Below are 20,954 nucleotides of genomic sequence, written 5' to 3'. Positions count from 1 at the left end.
GCCAACTGTTAGCAAATGTCTTCGGGGTTCTCGTGTTAACACTGCAGACCAATTACAATCAAACATGCAGACGCTCTCCTCCTGCCTCACTCTTCTCCTGACTCGCTGTGTTTCTTCAGGTCTCGCTGCCTCTTCCTAGCCGCTGTAAATAATGTAATTTGTCACAGACAGGCCTCCGTGTAGGAGATGACCTTTGGAAACCTCACAGTAAATTGGCCCGGCTAGCGAGGCTACGTCATTAGCCCTCTCCGTCTCCGTCTCCGTCTCACTGCCTCCACGTCTGCCTGCTTTCAAACTCACTTTTATTATTTCTGTTTAATTTTAAATTCACTGTTTAATCTACTGTCCTGCGAGGCTAACTAGCTCTCTCTCCCTCAAATGTGTCGCAGTCACAGACACATAAAACTGAACCATAAAGGCCTGCTGGGAGTCATTTATGTGGCATTTTGATTGGCTGATATGACTAAATTGTTAACAGAAAGAGTTCCCAAATGTGTCGTATTAAAGCTGCCTCTCTTTTGTTTTGTATATATTATATGTATTATGAACCCATTCTTGCACCAGATCAGGTAAAAAATACTGTCCTCTGAAGTCACAACTTCATTGTATTCTGTTTACCTCAGATCAATAAATGTGTATGTATATCAAATTCTCTGAGGAAAATATAAACACCAATAGCTGCTATCTAGCATCATACTAACACTTTGCAATGACATATAATACATCAAATGTTTGCTTTTATATAGTTAAATTAACTTTTCAGCATTGTGTGGGAGGAGATACACCACCATTCAAAAGTTTGGGGTCACTTAGAAAGTCCTTATTTTGAAAGAATAGCAGTTTTTTTTCAACGAAGATAACATTAAATGACTCAGAAATCCAGTCTAGACATTGTTAATGTGGTAAATGACTATTCTAGCTGGAAACAGCTGATTTTTAATGAAATATCTCCATAGAGGTACAGAGGAACATTTCCAGCAACCATCACTCCTGTGTTCTAATGCTACATTGTGTTAGCTAATGGTGTTGAAAGGCTCATTGATGATTAGAAAACCCTTGTGCAGTTATGTTAGCATGTGAATAAAAGTGTGACTTCTCATGGAAAACATGAAATTGTCTGGGTGACCCCAAACTTCTGAACAGTCGTGTATATTAAAGCTATAGTAACACCAAAACTTTAAAGACATATCGTCTTTAAGTTACAAAATTAATCAGCCAGAAACTGTTAAAGCAGTAAGAATGGTCAGATTTTAAACTTTCCAATTGTCCTTGAAATGATCATATGTGGCGTGTGGCTCCATCAGGAAAAATAACCAAAAAATAAGCCTAAATCGTAATATTTGATCAGAACTAACACTATTCTACATGTGCCATTCAAAAATGCAACTGTTTGCACCAGATTCTGCTGTAAACTGGTGACAAAAAATCATGGACTTGTCGGCTGAACTGCAGTCAGTGTTTACACAAAGAGTAGACAACCAAAACAGAGAAATTGAGAGCAAAAAAAACCCATACTTGATCAACACAGTAAACGCAGCATGGCTCAAAAATGGTGTATGGAGGAGCCAGCTGTTGGAAGATACGTTCAGAATGGTTGAAGAACTTTCTAGAGTTGATGTGAAGACTATTGTTACAATGCAGAAACAGTCAGATATCTATAGTATGTAGAGACGCCATGTTTTTCCAGTGTTGGCACCCGTGGGCACTTCAAAGACAATGTCGAACATGATGATTCTGGGTTTTAACATTTCTTGCAAAATTATTTTTTTTTGATGTTGAGTTTCTGAGACCTCTGTATAGAAGCTGATACATGGATTCTGTGGATTATCATTCCTCTACAGATGATTTCATGGCTACTCTCATGAAATCATCAACACACTTTTTTTAAGGAAAATCATTGCTCATTTTGAAGAAGTAACGGTAAAAGTAACATCTAAATTGTTGCTAATTTTTTAAAGTATTTTCTGCATTGAAAGAATGTATATTTAATAAGTAATTCATTGTTTATATTTTAATTAACTTGTGTGAAAATGTCTGTATCAAATTTCATACTCCAGGTTTATAATGTGCTTTTTACCTGAATCGTCATGTCACATTTTTGTCATGTAATCTACATTAAACCTATGAAATTACAAACATACACTATGTTGATGGCTTAATTAAGTTAATTAATGAATGAAATGTCATCTTCAAATGCATTTGGAGTATTTTTACAATAACAATTCCTCTGAAATTATAATTGCTATATTATACTGACCCATTTTTAGATGTCAAGAAGAGTAGGATGAAGAGAGATAAAGAAATTACATTGAAAATGTCATCAGTGAGATATTGGATGGCAACAAAAGTGACATGGAGCAGTTAGCTAACAAAAATATTTCATAAACAAAATGATACGACAATTGTTATTACTTTATTTTTTTGTATTTTGTTAAAAGGATTAATAAACGTCTCAGTTCCAAAAAAGTAGAATTTTCTAGCTGTGTTTTGATGAGTCAGGTTATACAGAGTTAATGATTTATGGCCTTTTAACTTTTTTATGCTACACAGAAGACATTTTAGGTCTTTCTACGCCTAGCTGTGGTTGTCCAGGACATTGTGTTGCAGTGTAAAAAGAGCCCACATTAAAAATGAGACAGACGCAAAACAACTAACAAAAAAAAAAAAAAAAAAAAAACACAAACTGCTTGGGGTTTAGAGGGTTGAAATGAAAGTGCAGGATACAGTTATATATTCGGAGAACAGCTGCAATTGTTTGAGGTACTGGCAACCTTGAAATTGCTAAATTTCCTTTGCTGTTGTCTAAAACTACTGAGCATTAGGATTCATGAGTTTTTCTTGAGTTTCTCTTCAACTATTGCTTTTTAATGCAAATTGTGAGCAAACATGAATTTGTAATATAGCATGTCTGTTAGACAATGACTTTCTAGTTTGATACTTCAAAAACAGAGAAAAGTAAAACTAAATTAGTTGCCGTAAAATTATTTCAGCATCTTCAGGGACATATGAATGAAATCATACAGTGAATTCAATCCCAGCAGTCTGTGTTTGAGTAATGTTCAGTCTTTACACTCAGTAAGAAGAGCAATTGTCTGCATTTTGAGATTAATTACCATTAGACCCTGCTGTCACATCAGAAGATTTAAATATTTAATGATGCTTCACAGCAGGAACGTTCCAAAGGATTTTAGAAACACTGACTTAAAGTCGCACCCAACACACCCGCTCTTATTCCTCTGGTAACTGAGGCAAGGTGTCAAAATCTCTAAATGGTCTTTATTATTTGTATTTTTAGGGATTTTTTTGCCCAATATTAACTTTTATCTATATTAACTAGAATCAGCCAATTAAAACCCCATCATGTGTAAATTTTACAATAATTGCAGACTGTAAATCCTGCCAGTTGCTACATCACCAAGAAGCCTATAAATAAATGTGCATTAAATGTCTGTTTGGGGTTGTTTTCTCTCTGCTTTCTGCTTAAATAAAAGATATCAGGCTTAGTGCAGGTGAAGGGCAGGTGAGGGTTTACAGATGTGGACCTCTGCCAGGAGCATCACAACGTCTTGATGTTTAACGATGTCGGACACGACGAAGCTGCTAAACATTGAAGTTCAGAGACACTACTGTGGTTTACAATAAGGTCTGTGTGGAGCTGGATGAAGTCGGCCTTCTGCCACCTCCAAACACTCGCACCGACTCAAAGTAGGTATCAGCAGCATCACGGCGCCAACTACAGCAGAGAGCAGAGAACCACCAGAGCACCGGGTTCAAGGCAGACTGTGTGTGTGTGTGTGTGTGTCCGTGTGTGTGTGTGTGTGTGTGTGTGTGTGTGTGTGTGTGTGTGTGTGTGTGTGTGTGTGTGTGTGTGTGTGTGTGTGTGTGTGTGTGTGTGTGTGTGTGTGTGTGTGTGTGTGTGTGTGTGTGTGTGTGTGTGTGTGTGTGTGCGCGCGTGCATGTGTGTGTGTTATCATTCCTCAGCACCATGCTCCTCTTGGCAGATGGTTCTGCCAACCTCGGGACCTGGGGTGTGTGTGTTATTCTGTGTGTTTGTGTGAGCGAGTGTGTGTTTTACTGTGTGTGTACGTATGTTATTGTGTGTCTGCGAGTGTGTATTGTCTTGGTATCTCGGGGGCACAAGGGCAGAAGCTACCTGGTGTTGACTGCCAAGTCTCTCGCTCTCTTGTGCTCTCTCTTTCTCTGAAAACCTCCAAACACACACACACACACAATAACACACACACACACACACACACACACACTGACACACACTCAGACACACACTCTCCTGCTGATATGCCTTGCCCAGTCACGACTTTTATTGCGTACGGATTGAATTCAGTCTTTTACAAAGGCACCAGTCGGTTTAAACTGCTCTACATGTACAGCAGTACAGATGATGACACAGATTAGAATTATTATGTAGAGTTGAAAGATGATTATTTCATCATATTAGCTGCTCATCTCGTCTTGTTCAGTTGTTTTGGTGAACATGAGACTTAAATCTGTTTTAAACATCCTGTGTTTTGTAAATTGCTTGTAAAACACTGAATTGCATTTGAATTGTGAGAAGAACGACATAAATAAAGTTTGAATGATTGATTGATACACTGGAGTACGCCCTCACTGGAACCACAAATGTTTCTCTCCAGTGATGCCATAGACGAGCCATTTTTATTTCCACAAAAAAAAAAAAAACTAAGACAGCAAAAGGGTCTTTAAACAACCATTTTTCAAGACCTACTAAAGATGCATCAAAGAACCACTGAAGAACCTATTTTTGTTGGAATTTCTGGAGCACCATTATGATTATTTTATTTTTTAAGAAAATATTTTCAAGATAGTTCTTTGTGGTTCAAAGTGCCATATGAATGTAAGTTGGATCCATTAATTAATAGCACCAGTACACTCAGAAATATAAGTGCAAACCCGAAGTATGGATGATTGTTTGTAGTGATGCCATAGAAGAACCATTTTTAGTTTCACAAAGAACCTTATAGTTCAAAGTTTTTTTAAAAGAAGCCTTAAAAATGCCTCATAGAGTGGTTAATTCAGGCGCCACAAATAATGCTCCAAAGAACTTCAGCAAAAAATAGATGGTTCTTTATGGTTCAAGTGTTATAGAAATAAAATGAGCTTGATTGATTTATCGATAGTATAGTATACTCAGAAAAATAAAGAACTGGAAGCTCAAATGTTCCTCGATGCCATAGAAGAACCATTTAGAGTTCCACAAAAAAAAAAAACTCAAATAGCATAAGGGTCTTTAAACAACTACTTTTTAGACCCCTACAGATGCATCAAAGAACCATTAAAGAACCTGTTTCTGAGCATCATTTATTATTCTACTTTTATAGCAAATATTTTCAAGGTAATTCTTTGTGGTTCAAGTGCTATATGAATGAAGTTGGATCCATTAATAGTACCAGTACGCTCAGATATATAGGTGCTAACTGGAACTACAAGTCATTGTTTGCAATGATGCCAAAGAAGAACCATGTTTCGATGCACAAAGAATGTTTTAGTTTGAGGTTTTTCAAAGAATCCTTAAAAGTGCCTCAATAAAGTGGTTCATTTAAGCATCACAAGTAATGCTCCAAAGAACTTTAGCCATAAATAGATCGTTCTTTATGGTTCAAGTGTTACATGAATAAAATGGGTTTGATTGATTTATTGATAGCAGCAGTACATTCAGATATATAGGTGCTAACTGGAACCTCAAATGTCTCTTTGCAGTGATGTCAGAGAAGAACCATTAAGAGTTGCAGAAAAAAAACATCTCAGCAAGACGTTCTTTGAAGAACCATTTCAGGCACCAGATCTTTAAAGAACCCCTATAGGTGCCTCAAAGATACCATAAAAAATGGCTCCTTGTTCACCATGAATGATTTTCCAAAGAACTTCAGCAGAAATCGGTTCTTTAACCTTCGTGTCGTCCTGCGGGTCAAAACTGACCTGTTTTAAAGTTTGAAAATGTGGGGAAAAAATATATTTTCACAGTAAAACTTCCGATGTCCAAATTTTCAACATTTTTTGGGAAATCTTTGAACATTTTTTGGTGGAAAAAAAAGAAATGTTAAAAATGTTTCTTAAGAACATTCACATAAAAATCAACCAAAATCCAGCGGATTTCGCTGGATTTTGGTTGATTTTTATGTGAATGTTCTTAAGAGAATATCAGAAGTTTTACTGATACATATGGAATCACTTTAGATATTTCTAGCATTTTTTTGGGAAGATTTTTACTTATTTTTTGAAAATATTTACAAGAAAATTACAAGAGATTTTTTAAATGAAGCTTTTAAGGAAACTTTTAAGGAATTATTGGAATTTTCTTCCTAAAGGTTTTGCAAATTTTCAGAAATTTGGGGAATTTTTTTGCTGAATTTTTGGATTATTTCAGACAAGGAAACAATATTTTTTGGTGCCTGTAAATGAGGACTAAAGGAGGGTTAAGAAACAATTTTTAAGGTAGAGCTTTGTGGTTCTAGTGCTTTATACTGGGAGCTGCCACTATTTAATGGAATTTTACTGGAAAATGTAGTTGATGTCGTTGTTGTTGTTGTTGTGTACTTCCCTCTAGAAATCTACTGAGCTCCGGTTAAAGCTGCAGGTCAACGTTATGATAGAAACTGATTTCATACTAAAATAACATCCTTTCACATTATCATGACTCACAACTGTGCCTGAATTAGTGCTTCAGAGCAAACACACCACTCACTCCATTAACTAATTCAACTAATTACTAATGAAAATTTCACAACAAATTAGGCGACGCTACTTCTAGCAAATACTTGATCGACTAATTGAACTAATTCTTAATTAGTTTTAACAACAAATTAGGGAATTAAATTTCAAGCAGGCTCTCTATTAACTAATCCGCCCACTCCTAATTCACCTCTGCCAGCAAACGAGCAAATATTATCTTAAATAGTTTGCTAATTAAACAAAGTCCATACTAAATACACTAAACATACACATTTTATACTACTGTGCACTTCATACTGCGATTAGCGGCACTTCAGATCCTGGGAGCTAACGGATATCTCACTGTGCTGCAGACTCTGGTAATTTTTCACATTCATTTTCCTGCTTTCTCCTGCTGTTTGAACGCGGTTCAAAAACTCCACCACGGCTCGTGCCTCCCTTATCTCTCCTCTGTGTATTCTCTGATAAAGAAAACTACCCCAAAACTAATCTTTAAGGGAAAAAAAAACACTCTGGAGCAATAACAGCGCAGATAAATATGAGTATTAAAAGGTGGGAAACACTTTGAAGACAATGACTCTGCCAATATTAGAGGAGCAGCTCCAGAACAGAAGCCTGGTGATCTGATCCCGTGGGAACGATGTGCTTCACTCCTGTACAGTTACGCTCAGCTTTATAGTCTAATTAATAGTTACAGGGCTTTTAGTCACATCTATTGACAACAAGGCGACAGATCTTAGTGCAGCATTAACAGAGAGACAGTGAAAGAATCTGTGTTGGTTTATTTGATAAGCTGCCTGAGCTGCACATGTAAGTCTGTTTTAATGAAGATACTGCAGCTCAGAGAGACGTAGCTCACTGTAAAGAGCTTCAGCTGCACTCAGGAGTGATGTTTTTTTTACTGCACTTATTGATCCACTGAGTACCTGCTGGTGTCACCATCTCATGTTTGTCGTTGTGTTTTGCTGTGCGGTTTAATTTATCATCATATTTTCATTATCTCTTCGAAATTTGGTTCTGATTAATTCTCATTTAGCATAAATGATGAAAAATGTGCAGAGTTCTTACTACAAATTTGACATCTGAAGTCAACAGCTACACAAAATTTGATTTGATATATTCAAAATCAATAAAGTAAATAAAAGTTTGATTTCTGGGCTCACTTTGCTAATTATCCATGATCCAGGTTATATGAGAAAATGCAGAAAAATGTGCAGAGTTCTTGCTACAAATTTGACATTTGAAGTCAACAGCTACACAAAATTTGATTTGATATATTCAAAATCAATAAATTAAAAGTTGGATTTCTGGGCTAATTATCTATAATCCAAACTAGATGAGAAAATGCAGTAAAATAGGCAAACCTCTTACTACAATCTGACATTTTTAGACAACAATTACACAAAAATTAGATGCGTTTTAGGATTTGATATGTTCCGAAATCAGAAAAGAAATTAAACCTTGTCTTCTGGGCTCAGTGGTGCACTTTGCTGAGACTTGAGGCTAATTATCTGTGGTCCAAATTACATAGAAAATGCAGAAAAATGTGAGAGTTCTGAAAATGAGTTCTTGCTACAAATTTGACATTTCTGGTCAACAACTACAAAATAGTTAATTTTTGGCAGGATTTGGCACCTAAATCAATTAATTAAATAAAAGTTTGACTCTTGGGTTCAGCGGTGCACTTTGCTAATTATCCCAAACAACATAGAAAATGCAAATTAGGACACCAGTCTTCAAATTTTGGAGGCCAATATGATGCTTGCATGTGAACTGAGGAGGAGGGAGGTGCAAAAACTTCCCTGATAAAGATAAATGTTCTGCTGAGGAGTTTTTATATCCCATCCAGATGGTTACTCTTAATTTTCTTATAGGACACTTAAGAAAGCGAACAGATGGCTCAGCTCTTTATGTACAAACCCTGAAACACTCCGACTCTCAGCCGCAGAAAGAAGGACTCCTCTGTTTACCTGCTAATAAACTTTCACCAGCTGACCTCTGTTTTGGTACGAGCTGTGTGATGTGATCATATAAGTGGATTATCAGTTGAACAGTTAATTGAGAAGCTCTATCACCTGAATTGTTATTGCAAAGAATCCTACAATTAAGGCATTTTATTCTCCCTTTCACACCTCTGCTGACTGACAGCATCTTACTTCAGATATCAGACTTTCAAGGTTGCCAGATCTCTGAAGACTAAAGCGATGTTGAAAGGAGCCGTCGGTAGTAAGTGATGATCATATGAGAGAGATAACTGGAAGAATTCAGCTGAGAATTCTACATCTCATCTTTTCTAATCCTAATATGTCACAGATGTCAGGCTTTAATCGACTGTTTACAGCCTGGCGTTGTGCTGCAGCCTCTAAATCCTGAAAAGAAAATATTTAAAGTTGATTCGGAGATTCTGTCTCATTATTGCTTCGACTTCCCTGTTAAAACACATAAACAGCTGCAAACACACATCTGTATAGTATTACATCCTTCTGGATTTGAGGAGAAAAAGTCTGCAGTGGATCACCGACAAGTCGTCACAATTACTGCCTGCCTCAGATCTGAGTAAAAACCTCTGGAATACATCAGATCCTCAGGAAGACTGGGAAACGCTGTCTTAAAGCCACTCTAATCAATATATTTATTTGAACAACAATGGACTTAAAAGAGTGCGTGATGTAAAAGAAACACGAACTGTTTCCATTAGACCCACAGAGGAGTATCGGCCACCCCTACAGCTCCACAGTCATGGTTTTGGTTTTCCACTCCCTTACATACGGTCAGTGCTGGTCACTAGTTGGGCTACAAGCAGCTTTCAGAAGAGATGAAATATCTAACTGTGATTCTTGTCACAGATATTGCAATTTGATGGAGCACCTCAAGATACTATCAGTATATTAAATGCTCTACATTCTACTGCAAGTATACAGACATAAATACATGAATCATTTCATGTATTCCAACACGTATTTCTTACATTTTAAATCAACTGAACAATTGAACGTGTACTTTAAGTTACCAAACTCAACTGGTATGTTAGATGCTATTTACATTTTACTGGTTATTTTACAGGTTTTCCCTGTTCTGCTGAAGTACAGATATTAATTTGTATCTTCTACAACATTTGGCTTTAAACTTACAGCATTTTTTCACTGCATTTAAATCAGCAAAACCTAGTATTATTTCACAGACATTTGCTGTTGTTTGAAAGACTAACTATGTAAAGTAAAATTAGAGAAAGACAGATTAATACATACGTATTGAATATTTTTAAAAACTGGCCAAAATTGAACATAATGTCCACGTGAAAAACTTGTGTTGTTGCTAAAAGTAATTTGTCTTTTTACAATGTGTGACTATAAAATTACAGCTTAACTGTATATAAACTAGCCATTTTTACCGTTTTACAGTCTTTGAATGCTGACATGACAAAAATTCACGCCGATGTACTGAGAATCCTTGGGTTTTGTACATTGACGGCACATAAAGATGGAAAAACTCTACATATTCAGTCTTAATACAATTCAAATAAAGACGTTTAAATATATTTACACCCTGTACAGTTGTCATGAAGAGGGAAATTAGCTATACAGACTCAAACCATTTTTTGTATCAAGCTAAAAACATATTTTAACATGGAGGCCTTGTAGGAGTTGATTCACTTTTGGAGTCAGCCTCAAGTGGACACTTCAGGAACTGCACTTTAAGCACTGGCTTCATTTTTCAGCCCTGAAGGTTTTGGACTGTGAGTTAGACACGGGTTTGGAGGATGTAGCTGTTGGCTGACAATTTTGTATTTTTACTCTGCCAAGAAGGCAGAACCTTAGAGTTATGTGACGATCGGCGTCTGTCTGTTCGTCTGTCTGTCTGTTAGCAACATTACTCAAAAATAGACAAATGGATTTGGATGAAATTTTCAGGGAAAGTCAGGAATGACACAAGGACCAAGTGATTAGATTTTGGCAGTGATGCGGCTTATAGTCTGGATCCATAAATTTGTTTAAGATTTCTGTATCATTGTGAGATAGCAGCACGGCATTACTGTAACTATGACAACAAGTAAACACTACATCAGCTGCCTGCTGATGATCACATGATTGTGATCCTACTACAAATCCACCGTTGCGGACTGATCAGGACTTATCCATCAGAAATGATACAAGGAACAACTGATTAAATTGTGGGGGTGTTTCTGAGTCCCATCAATTCCTGCCACCTGCTACATATTTAGGTCACGTGATTCGGTATCTGTACATAACGTACACATGCGGAACACATTGTGCTCAGTGCTAGGTCATTTTGTTTAATTATGTTGCCATATATGAAAGGTCACATTCTGCAGTGCCGTGATTTCTGCCACGAATTTTTTCAAGATTTCAGCGTTTGGAAATGGTACTTAGCAGCCTTGGTACTGCATTCTCTGAGTGCTTTTCTTGGTCACTATATTCTGACTGTTCTTACTATTTTTGGATGATTAATACTTCAGTTAGAAAAACATCTTTAATGAAGACCAATATTGCAGCCCGACCTCAACTTTTGTTGCCTTGATAAAAATGAGTGAAATTAGTTTTTCACTTTTCCAAATACACCTCGTCCTTCTATAACCTGGTGATGTTTATTCTTTCTCTATTTTTATCAGCTGGCAAGATTAGTTTTAGCTGTGAATATCTGAAATTATGTGTAATTGTTGAATTATTTATGCATATATTTGTCTTTCGTGGCATCAGGACTCCATTTATAAAAGCACCAAAATAAAGCGAGAAGCAAAATGGATCCATTGGTGTCAGTATTTTGTGCAGCAGCAACAGTTTCCTCCCAGATGGACTCTGGGTGATGTGACTGGTTTTACCAGCTTCTTCACACCTGCTGACAGAGCTTGCATTTTACAGCCCTGTGGGATAATTGTACTGCCAGTATGGGATAAAGTGGATTTATTCCAGATAGAAGACTTCCTTCAGTGTTATCTGCTGTCGGTTTAGGGAGCATTTGTTTGTGAATTCTTGGCAGTTTGGGCCGAGACGCAGCTTCCTTTCACAGCCGCTGATGATGTTGGTGTGAAGTATCATCGAGTGGAGCTGGTTTGGCAAGCCGAGGCCGGTCGCACGGCGAGGATGGAAATTTCAGTGTGATGAATGATTTTGCGCTTATTGAGCTCGCACGTGTGACTGAGCTGATTGAGAGCTGTGCAGGATTGACGGGCAGATTGAAGATTGGACTGTGAGAATGAACGTTGAATGAATTGACCCTGTCGACATTTTTTTCCCCGCAGATTCCATCTTCTCTTCTTGAGTGTTTTTTTCCCTCCAGGCTGCTCTGGAAACAACATTTTGATTTTTTTTTTTCTTTTTTAAAGCACCACTGAAGGAAACAAACTAATAAGAAGAAGAATAGTACTAATAATCAGAGCATCTTCCTGCAGATGTGAACTTTTAGGCTCCAAAACACGCAGCTGGAATCTTATCATTCCACGCTGGCGAAATGTGTAATCAATTCTCTAATTAACTACTTAAATGGTTCAACCAATCACCATCAGCGTCAATTAACATTCAAAGCGATCTCCCCCAGATTCCACTGCCATGATTAGCCGGCTACATGATGGGCAATTACAGCGAGGAGTACGCAACATTCAATGCGAGCCCTATTACAATCATACAAAGCCTTCAGATCTCAGAGCGAGAGATTGAAACAAGAGGCGAGAAGGGAGGAGGAGGAGGAGGGAGGAAGAGCAACAAAGAGCAGAAGAGATGAAAGGGTATTTCTTCAGGAGGAGGAGGAGGAGACCTACAGTGTTCGTTCAGATTTAACAAAGGCGTGGGGAGCTTCAAGATTGTTTTCTCTCTCTCGGTTTTTCTTTTTTCTCTCTCTCTCGTTCCCCTTTAAGGGAAGATCTACTGTCAAACACCAGTCGCACATCAATGGCGAGTGACAGACTTTTAACTCCAATCTGAGTGATTTTTCGTGGTTTGTATTGAAGGTGTGTCGTCTTTTGTGCCTCTAAAATCCATTGTAAAAAATTTTAGGAAAATAGATCCTTTTTCAGAATAACACTGTGGTTTTCATCTCCCACTGCTGGTGTTTTCCTTCTTTATAATCTCGGACAGTTGAGTCCATTTGAACATTTATTAGCACTGAGTCGCGGCTACATCAAAGCAGCCTTTAGAGCTGTTAGTAAAAGACACTGACTAAAAGCAGACTTGGGAGAGAAACAGCAGAATCATGTGCTGCACTGGGTCTGTTCCCAGCCAAAATACATGGGATTTCTTTGGCCTGGACTATGGCTAGAAAGTTTATTTTATTACAGTACAAGCATTTGGCTGATTTAAGGGTTCAGTGTGCAGAAAATGAAAGTCCTACCCAATGTCCTTCTCTGACTGTGTCCTCATTGGTCGGATAATAGCCGGTGTCACTTTCATAAGGAGTAATTAGATACATCAATAATCTTGCAGGATCGATCCAATGTTTTTGACAGCGGGAGGAACAGAATAATATTTACTAAGCGTTTACTTGAAGTTAGCCTCAAGCTAACTGACACCATGTTGCCTCGGCTGCATTTTGTTCAAATGAATGGCTGAGACCTTGAATGAAAACTTTGCAAACAGCAGTTCGCTCTTAGTTTTTAGATGATTCGCCATGTCGGATGCGACTTAAACTCAATGGACTTAACCTGTAGGTGAAGCTTTGCCTGTCTGTGAATGAATGCATTCATCTACTTTCCAATTGGATCCAGTTTTTATATCACAGCTCCACTACCAACATGTCAAATCATCTGAAAACAGTGGCTAGCTTCTCTGCATTAAACTGCTCAATAGTTACTCCACCAGGGAGTTATGTGACTATCAGCGTTGGTTTGTCTGTCTGTCTGTTAGCAATATTACTCAAAAACAGACTAACGGATTTGGATGAAATTTTCAGGGAAGGTCAGAAATGACACAAAGACCAACTGATTAGATTTTGGCAGTGATGCAGTTTATAGTCTGGATCCACGGGTTTGTTAAAGATTTCTGTATCATTGCGAGATAGCGGCATGGCATCACTGTAACCATGACAACAAGTGAACACTACGTCAGCTGCCTGCTGATGATCACATGATTGTGATCCTACTACAAATCCACCGCTGCTGACTTATCAGGACTTATCCATCGGAAATGATACAAAGAACAACTGATTAAATTGTGGGGGTGTTTCAGAGTCTGATCAATTCTCTCCGCCTGCTACATATTTAGGTCAGGCGATTTGGCATCCATACATAACGTACACATGCATAACACACGCCTGTGTTCAGCGCAATGTCAGGGAATGAACAGTCTTTGTGGAGTACTGCGCTCTCTAAGTGCTTTTCTTGTTTTGTGCTGTGATCAGCACAAAACAAGGTTAAAATACTTTTCTTTCCAGAAATCTCATGAACATATGGAGCTTCTCATCTCCAAGCCTGTTAATTACGATTTCAGTGAAAATAACCAGGTTAAAAGCATTTAATATGCTGCAAATAGTTGCTTTTTATGTTGATTAACATTTAATTTAGGCTAATACAGTTAGCATGAAGAGTCTGATCAATGTATTTAGTTAATTTATGGATAACAAGCAGGTTTTTTTCGTTCCCAACGCGATCAGGGTATTGAAATCATACCTGCTTCTCAACCAGTCAGCTAAGAGTTTAGCTGGTTGACTGCAGCCCTTGTAGCTTCAACACAATGGGTTACACTGATAAGTAATAATTTACTGGGCAGCACTTGTTTGCACATATGAGGTAATTGAGTTAAGAAGACAAAAAGTGCTCACTGGTCTCAAAAAGACACATAATTAGTGTCAGGATGGGGTTTCCAGATGCAGTTACACACTCCAACGAGCCCTTCATATGAAGCATTCTGAACCCACTGAGTTTCATTCTGTCCTTTTCACCAGCAATTTATCACTTGTAAATAAACTAATAAGGACTCCCAAGTTGGTTATTGTTGGAAAGAAATTTGGCAGGCTTTTATTCTCCACATCAAACAATGTTTTTTGTTTTTTTTGTCACCATCTTCCAAAATTTGGAACATTTTTTGATCGTGTGCTTTTATTGACGGGACAACATTGTTTGTGTCTGAAAAAGCCCATCACTGAAATAACTGGCAGCACTATTTTCTGATCCTCAACCACAGTGGTGACGGCGTCGGCTGCTGTGGGGAAACGAACGGTCTCACATGTCTGAATCCCACGCTTTGGTGACAATAACGTCTGTTTTTGACCAAAGTAGCAAATTAATTAAATACCTGACAAATCACAGGGCTTCATCACTAAGTAGTCCTGTTCCTAAATTTAAAACACTGTATTGTTCGGCTACTAGTTAAAAATGAAGCAGAAAGTCCATGTGAGTGTGAAAGAGTGAAGAAACAAGCAAGAAAGGTGAGAAAATGTGACAAATTTTTTTTCAAATAGTTTCATTTTGCTTTTAGCATCTTGTCACCCCTTCAGGTTCATTGTCTGACTATGTGGAGGGGCAACCGCTGGCCTTAATGCACTACAGTTAGTTTTAACAGTACGAACAGATGCTACTTTGTGGTGCCAAAACGTGAATCTTTAATTATATATCAAGGTGAGTCTTCTACTTTTCATTCATTCACCTACAAGTTAATCAGATTTTATCATCCACCAAAAATCAGCCTCCTTACCAGCAGTTACATTCATTGTCTAGACATTCACTAGACACATTATCATGGTCGATGTTTGGCATTTTCACCATTACTGCTATTTTCTCAAGCAAAAACTGCAAAAACTGAACAAGAAACACATGCCACCACAAACCAGGAAATTAGCTTCTCTCACAGTGGCTTACGCTACGCTAACAGCTAGCGACTAAGTTAGAAGGCAGCCACAGATTACTGTGAAAACAATAAATAAGAAAAGCAGTCAGAGAGCGCAGTACTCCGTCAAGGCTGCTCAGTCGTATCATTTCCGACGGCAGAAATCTTGAAAAAATTTGTTGCAGAAATCACAGTAAGATAGAATGTGGTCATTTAATATAGATGTACCCACAAACAAAACGACATTGCGCTGAGCACAGGTGTGTGTTATGCATGTGTACGTTATGTACGGATAACGAATCGCAGTATCTCCACAGTTTAATCAACTGTTCTATGTATCATTTCTGACGGATAAGCCCCATTAAGTCCACAGCAGTTGACAATCGTGATCGTCAGCAGGGAGCTGACATAGTGTTCACTCGTTGTCATGGTTACAGTGATGCTGTGTCGCTATCTCTTTAACAAATCCATGGATCCAGACTACAAGCCACATCACTGCCAAAATCTAATCCTTTGGTCCTAGTGTCATTTCTGACCTTCCATGAAAGTTTCATTCAAATCCGTTAGACTGTTTTTGAGTAATGTTGCTAACAGACAGACAGACAGACAGACAGACAGACAGACAGACAAACTTACGCCGATCGTCACAACTCTGCCATGTTCCTTGGCGGAGTAATAAAGCTTTAAGATATGGAACTTTTTGGGCCACAAAACTGACAGAACAGTGAAAACTAAGAAAATAGAGAAGAACAGCAGACGGAACTGCAGGAGACAAACTGATCAATCTCAGTAAATCCCACATAAACAAAGGAGAGCGTCCTAATTGAATCACACCTATTTCTGTTTTACATATTTAGTCATAATCACTCTTAATAATGAAGAAGCCTCGTTGTGAATGACAGTTCTCTGCTGTCACATGCTGTTAAAATCAGTTATTGTCATTTCTTGAGCACCAATAATCAACATCGGTGTCAGCCCTTAACAAAGCCACATAGTGGATCTCTAACGTGATCTACATCCCTGTACTGTCTCTCCTGGACCGGAGCCTGTTTCGCTGTGAGCCCAGCAGACTCCCATCAGGACCACCTGACAGCGGCGTAGTGATGGAGTGGTGGCAGGGGGAGGGTTACATGTGCAGACACCCTGAGCTTGTTGTCGAGCCCTGAGCAGCTCCACTCCAGCAGCGGGGGGTTAAGTACGTTGCTCCGGGGCCCCTCCATGGTGGCTGCTGAGGGACAGCAGTGTGTGTCACTTTCCCTGCAAGGACTCTCCTCGCCGGAATACGAATCCAAAACAGCAACACGGTTGCCAAGTTATCGCGCTCCCACAGTAATATAGAGCTGACTGTTATATAGACTTTACCTCCCACAATCCTCCACACTGTTTCAGCACTGTTTGGACATAGAAATATTGAGCATTTAGTGAAATAATCTTGTATCATCAGCTGACATTTTTAAATTTGGTGAATCCACAGGGGCCTCCTGATGTTATATATTGAAGCCAGTATATGAGAACGGTTATAGCTTTTCAAAAAAATATTTCTTTACTCCAATTTAAGGATTCTTGAAGAGATATGTTTCTTTAATTTATTCATAACATGCTGGTTCCACATGAGCACAGCGAAGTGAGCGAGGAACATAGAGAAACACTGAAAACGAAGATTTGATTGCAACAAGAAATGAAACATCAGTTGCATAGGAATACTGGTCTCAGCATTGTCTTGCAAGTGTTGCAGCCACATGAGGCAACCCATTCATTTGACCTTTTAAACAAGCTCTGAATGACATCCAAAGCAAAAAGAACAAACTATTTTCAATTTCTTTAGCAGATATGAGAAAGGTTCCAAACTGATTTTTACAACTTTGCTTTTAAATCACTTATTTTTGATGCAGACGCACTCCCCTACAGAATCACTCCAGTCACTCTGGATTCATTAATTCTTTCCAAATCGTGGCAAATTCCTGTAATTTTTTTAAATTGTTGCACAAAAACAAAACATCAGAAAGCCAGATTTATCCAATTTCATGCAGCCTTAGCTTTACAAGATCCAAAAATATGTTGATAAGGATTGCTTGTGAACTGTTTTCGGTCATCTTTCTATATATTTCTGCATGTGTGCTTCATTTGCACATGTACTGAAGCCACAGTTGAGCCTTCTCACAGCTGCATTGCACTCGCTGAACACCGTGAGGACTGCTCTAAAACAACACACTCAAAATACATCCTGCAGCATGTAAACATTTCAGCCAAACATGCCCACTGTCTGCATTGTTTCTGACCGTGCACATCACCTTACATCACACTCACACACAGTGAGCAGCTGTGGTTTCAGGGCTGGAGACAGAAAACAGGTGAATCAGAGGCAAAACTGGAAAAGTGCTCAGTGTAAAAATGCTGCATGAAGTTCGGTCTGAGCTGAAGAATCCACAGGACGCTGCCCAGTGCAACCGGAGCGAGAGCTGACAAGCTGTTCTCAATTTTCAAATTGCTCCTCCATTACTTTTCATAAGCCCAGTTTCTGCACAAATGCACTGTTAGAAAAGATCCCGAATCACGCAGAGAAATAGAATAATGTTTAATATTTTTCTTGCAGATTACAGCCGCTCTGTCATCTCTTAAACCTCCAGCATCGTTGGGCTTCCACAGTTTTAAAAGCCTTAAAAAGAGCTTCTCCCCGTGTGGGTCTTTGTTCTTATGTCCTCTGCTGCATAGAAAATGACTTCAGTGAGCAGCGCAGCTCTGTACAGAACGGAACATTAATTTTAATGGCAGACGATGGTCCGACTCAGACTGATTAACAGTTTAGTCTGCATGACGCAGAAACAAATATTGATATTAAAAAAAAAAAAAAAAAAAAAGCAGGATTCAGCTTTCCTTGCTGCTGAAAGAAAACTCACATGGTTCTCATTTTGCATGACTAATCAACAAGAAAAGTCTGATAGAACATCAGTTAGTGTGATTTAAAGGTTCCCAGAGGTTTTTAACTTTATCAGAAGATGGTGACATGCTGGTTCCACATGTGTCAGACAAAAGGAGCGATTAACACTGAGAAGGAAGGTTCGATTGCAAAAGTTGCATGGAAATGTTGCTGTTGATCAAAATCATTCACTCCGTCAGCAGAGTCTTGCAAGCGCTGCTGCCACATGAAGAAACTCATAGTCTGACCTTTTAAATGAGCACAAAGCTCCTCACAACAAGGCCTGCATGGCAGCCAAAGCAGAATAACCATTTTGAATCTCTTTGGCAGTTATAAAGAAAGGATTCAAACTTGTTTTTTTTCTTTTTTTAATAAATTATTTTTCATTTTCCCCTACAAAATCATCTCCAATCACTCTAGACCGCCTACTTATTTCCAAATAGAGTTATTCAAGTCATCTAGTCAAATTTCTAGTCTTCCTTCATTCACATTGAAAGGGATTTTGAATCCCTTTGGCTCTTATAAGGATCCAACGTGATTTTTTTCCGCTTTTTTTAAACTGATTTTTTATTTTTTCGATTTATTTTCCTCTACAAAATCAACCCCAATCTTGCTAGACCACCTATTTCTTTCCAAATAGAGTTATTCAAGTCATCTAGTCAGATTTCTAGTATTTTTTCACGTTGTCGCAGAAAAACTAAATATCAGATTGCCTGTTATTTCCAATGGTGATAGCATCACAATCACTGCCTCATTATTTATGACAATGAGACTTCTTCTATTTTTCTATTGTTTTTAAAGAATGCTCTTCATAGTGTCTCATTGCACAGCCTTGGAGGAACGGTTTGCATTTCACTACACATCCTGTATGAGCAAATAAAGACTCTTCAATCTTGGCATGCAGCCTTAAACGTAAAATAAACTTTAAATTATATAAAAATATATTTATGTGGCTCCTTTGTATTTTATTTATTGGTGGACAAACTACAGAACAGTGACACTGTTACGGTATATATTTCTGCACCTCTGCTTCATGTCATTTATGGGCTGGTATGAACACAGATTGTGGTATTTCTGCACTGACTTCAAGCCAATTTATGAGTTCCCTTGTTTTGTTCAACCAACAGCTGATATTAATTTGCAGTGACAATGATTTCTTTATCAGAATAGCAGCTGGTAAATAGAACAATCATGAGGCTGAGTGGACCACAACACTCCAAACACTGCTGTATGTTGAAGATGAACTTCTCTCCATCATTACGCACAGTTTGCCCCAAAAACCAGACCAACACCTGTAGGCTGCTGCACAACCACAACTCTGTTTGTCCACTAATGATTGCACAAGAGATTTTTTTTAAGAGCAGAAATTTAAAAAAAAAAAAAATCAAACTACCAAACTTATGCGAGCTGCACAGTTTCATTCCCATTTCCTGCACCGGTGCTGCTGCGTCTCGCCGCATCCACAAGCGAACATTCCTTAATATGACAATGAGGCAGTCATAGAACCGGCTTGTGCACCGAGTGTGTGTCCGTTTGTGTGTTCGGGCTACGTGTGCATGCCTCCCGGTTCGTCTCCAGCAAACAGCGGTGACACAAAGAAAGACGGTTTTGCACGATGTCTCACTTTGGCTGCGTCTCCATCCACAATAAACACCCTGGAAATGTTACATTTTCAGCACTAACACGCAGAGGTCCACTCATCCTCTCCACGCAGGCACTGGAAGCCGGAGAATAAAGCAGAGTGCGCAGGACTTACCATGGTTGTTCAAGCTCCCAGTCTCTGAAAAAGTCGAATTCAAAGAGATCCATTGAAGCTTCGAGCTGCAGGAGGTGATGATGAGGAGGAGGATGGTGGTTAAAATCCAAAAGCTGCTGCTGCTGCTGCTGCTACGTGGTTCTACATACAGGCTACTGATTGTGAGTGTCAGAGACGGAGAGTAACACAAGCTGCTGCCAGGAAGCTGCTACGTGGTCGAGGCGAAGCTGACAGCCAGGCAGAGGTGGAGGGAGGAGAGAGAGAGCGCGCACACGCACGCGCACACACACACACACACACACACACACACACACACACACACACACACACACACACACACACTAGAGACAAGTCACTGACATATTCACAGCAAAAAATATTCCCTCATAACAAGCAACCAGCTGTTTATTCTGCACAGATCTCTCCAAAATAAAACCCCAAAAATGAGTCATTTAGTGAGCAGCAGCAGCATAACATGTCTGAGTGATGTAACTGTGCCTGATGCTGACATGTTATCAAGTTCATCTGCGCAGGAAACCACACATTACACACCTCTGATGACTCATTTCTGATTAGGTGTCCTTCTGAGTCGGAAAAGCTGAGAATCTCCCCTCAAACCGTCGATAAATAGTGATTATTTTGCACCTTTTCTATGGAAAATGACATTAAAACTGAACCAGTTGTGAGGGTTTCACTTCTTGCTATGTCAACTTATTTATGCAGTCATGTTTTCAGTTTGAATAACCGAAGACATTAATTACATTTTAAGGATATTTAGCCTTAAAGTGCAAGAATCAGA

At 38.7% G+C, this 20,954-nt stretch overlaps 1 protein-coding gene across 3 annotated transcripts in view; it reads right to left on the bottom strand.

The window, feature by feature from the left end:
- aff2 (AF4/FMR2 family, member 2) overlaps nt 1-20,370 on the bottom strand; it is a 221,450-nt gene extending 201,080 nt beyond the window's left edge. For all 3 annotated transcript variants that reach the window (XM_055016689.1, XM_055016690.1, XM_055016691.1), the window contains exon 1: nt 20,156-20,370. In XM_055016689.1, the coding sequence (XP_054872664.1) occupies nt 20,156-20,208 (53 nt within the window). In that variant the 5' untranslated portion in view covers nt 20,209-20,370. The remainder of the gene's footprint in view (nt 1-20,155) is intronic.
- Between the last annotated feature and the right edge of the window lie 584 nt (nt 20,371-20,954).

This window comes from Amphiprion ocellaris, chromosome 13 (genome assembly GCF_022539595.1).
Source record: "Amphiprion ocellaris isolate individual 3 ecotype Okinawa chromosome 13, ASM2253959v1, whole genome shotgun sequence".
In the NCBI taxonomy this organism is placed as follows: Eukaryota; Metazoa; Chordata; class Actinopteri; family Pomacentridae; genus Amphiprion; species Amphiprion ocellaris.
Note: the sequence above shows the minus strand (reverse complement) of the source record. Positions and strands in the feature narration are given on the sequence as shown.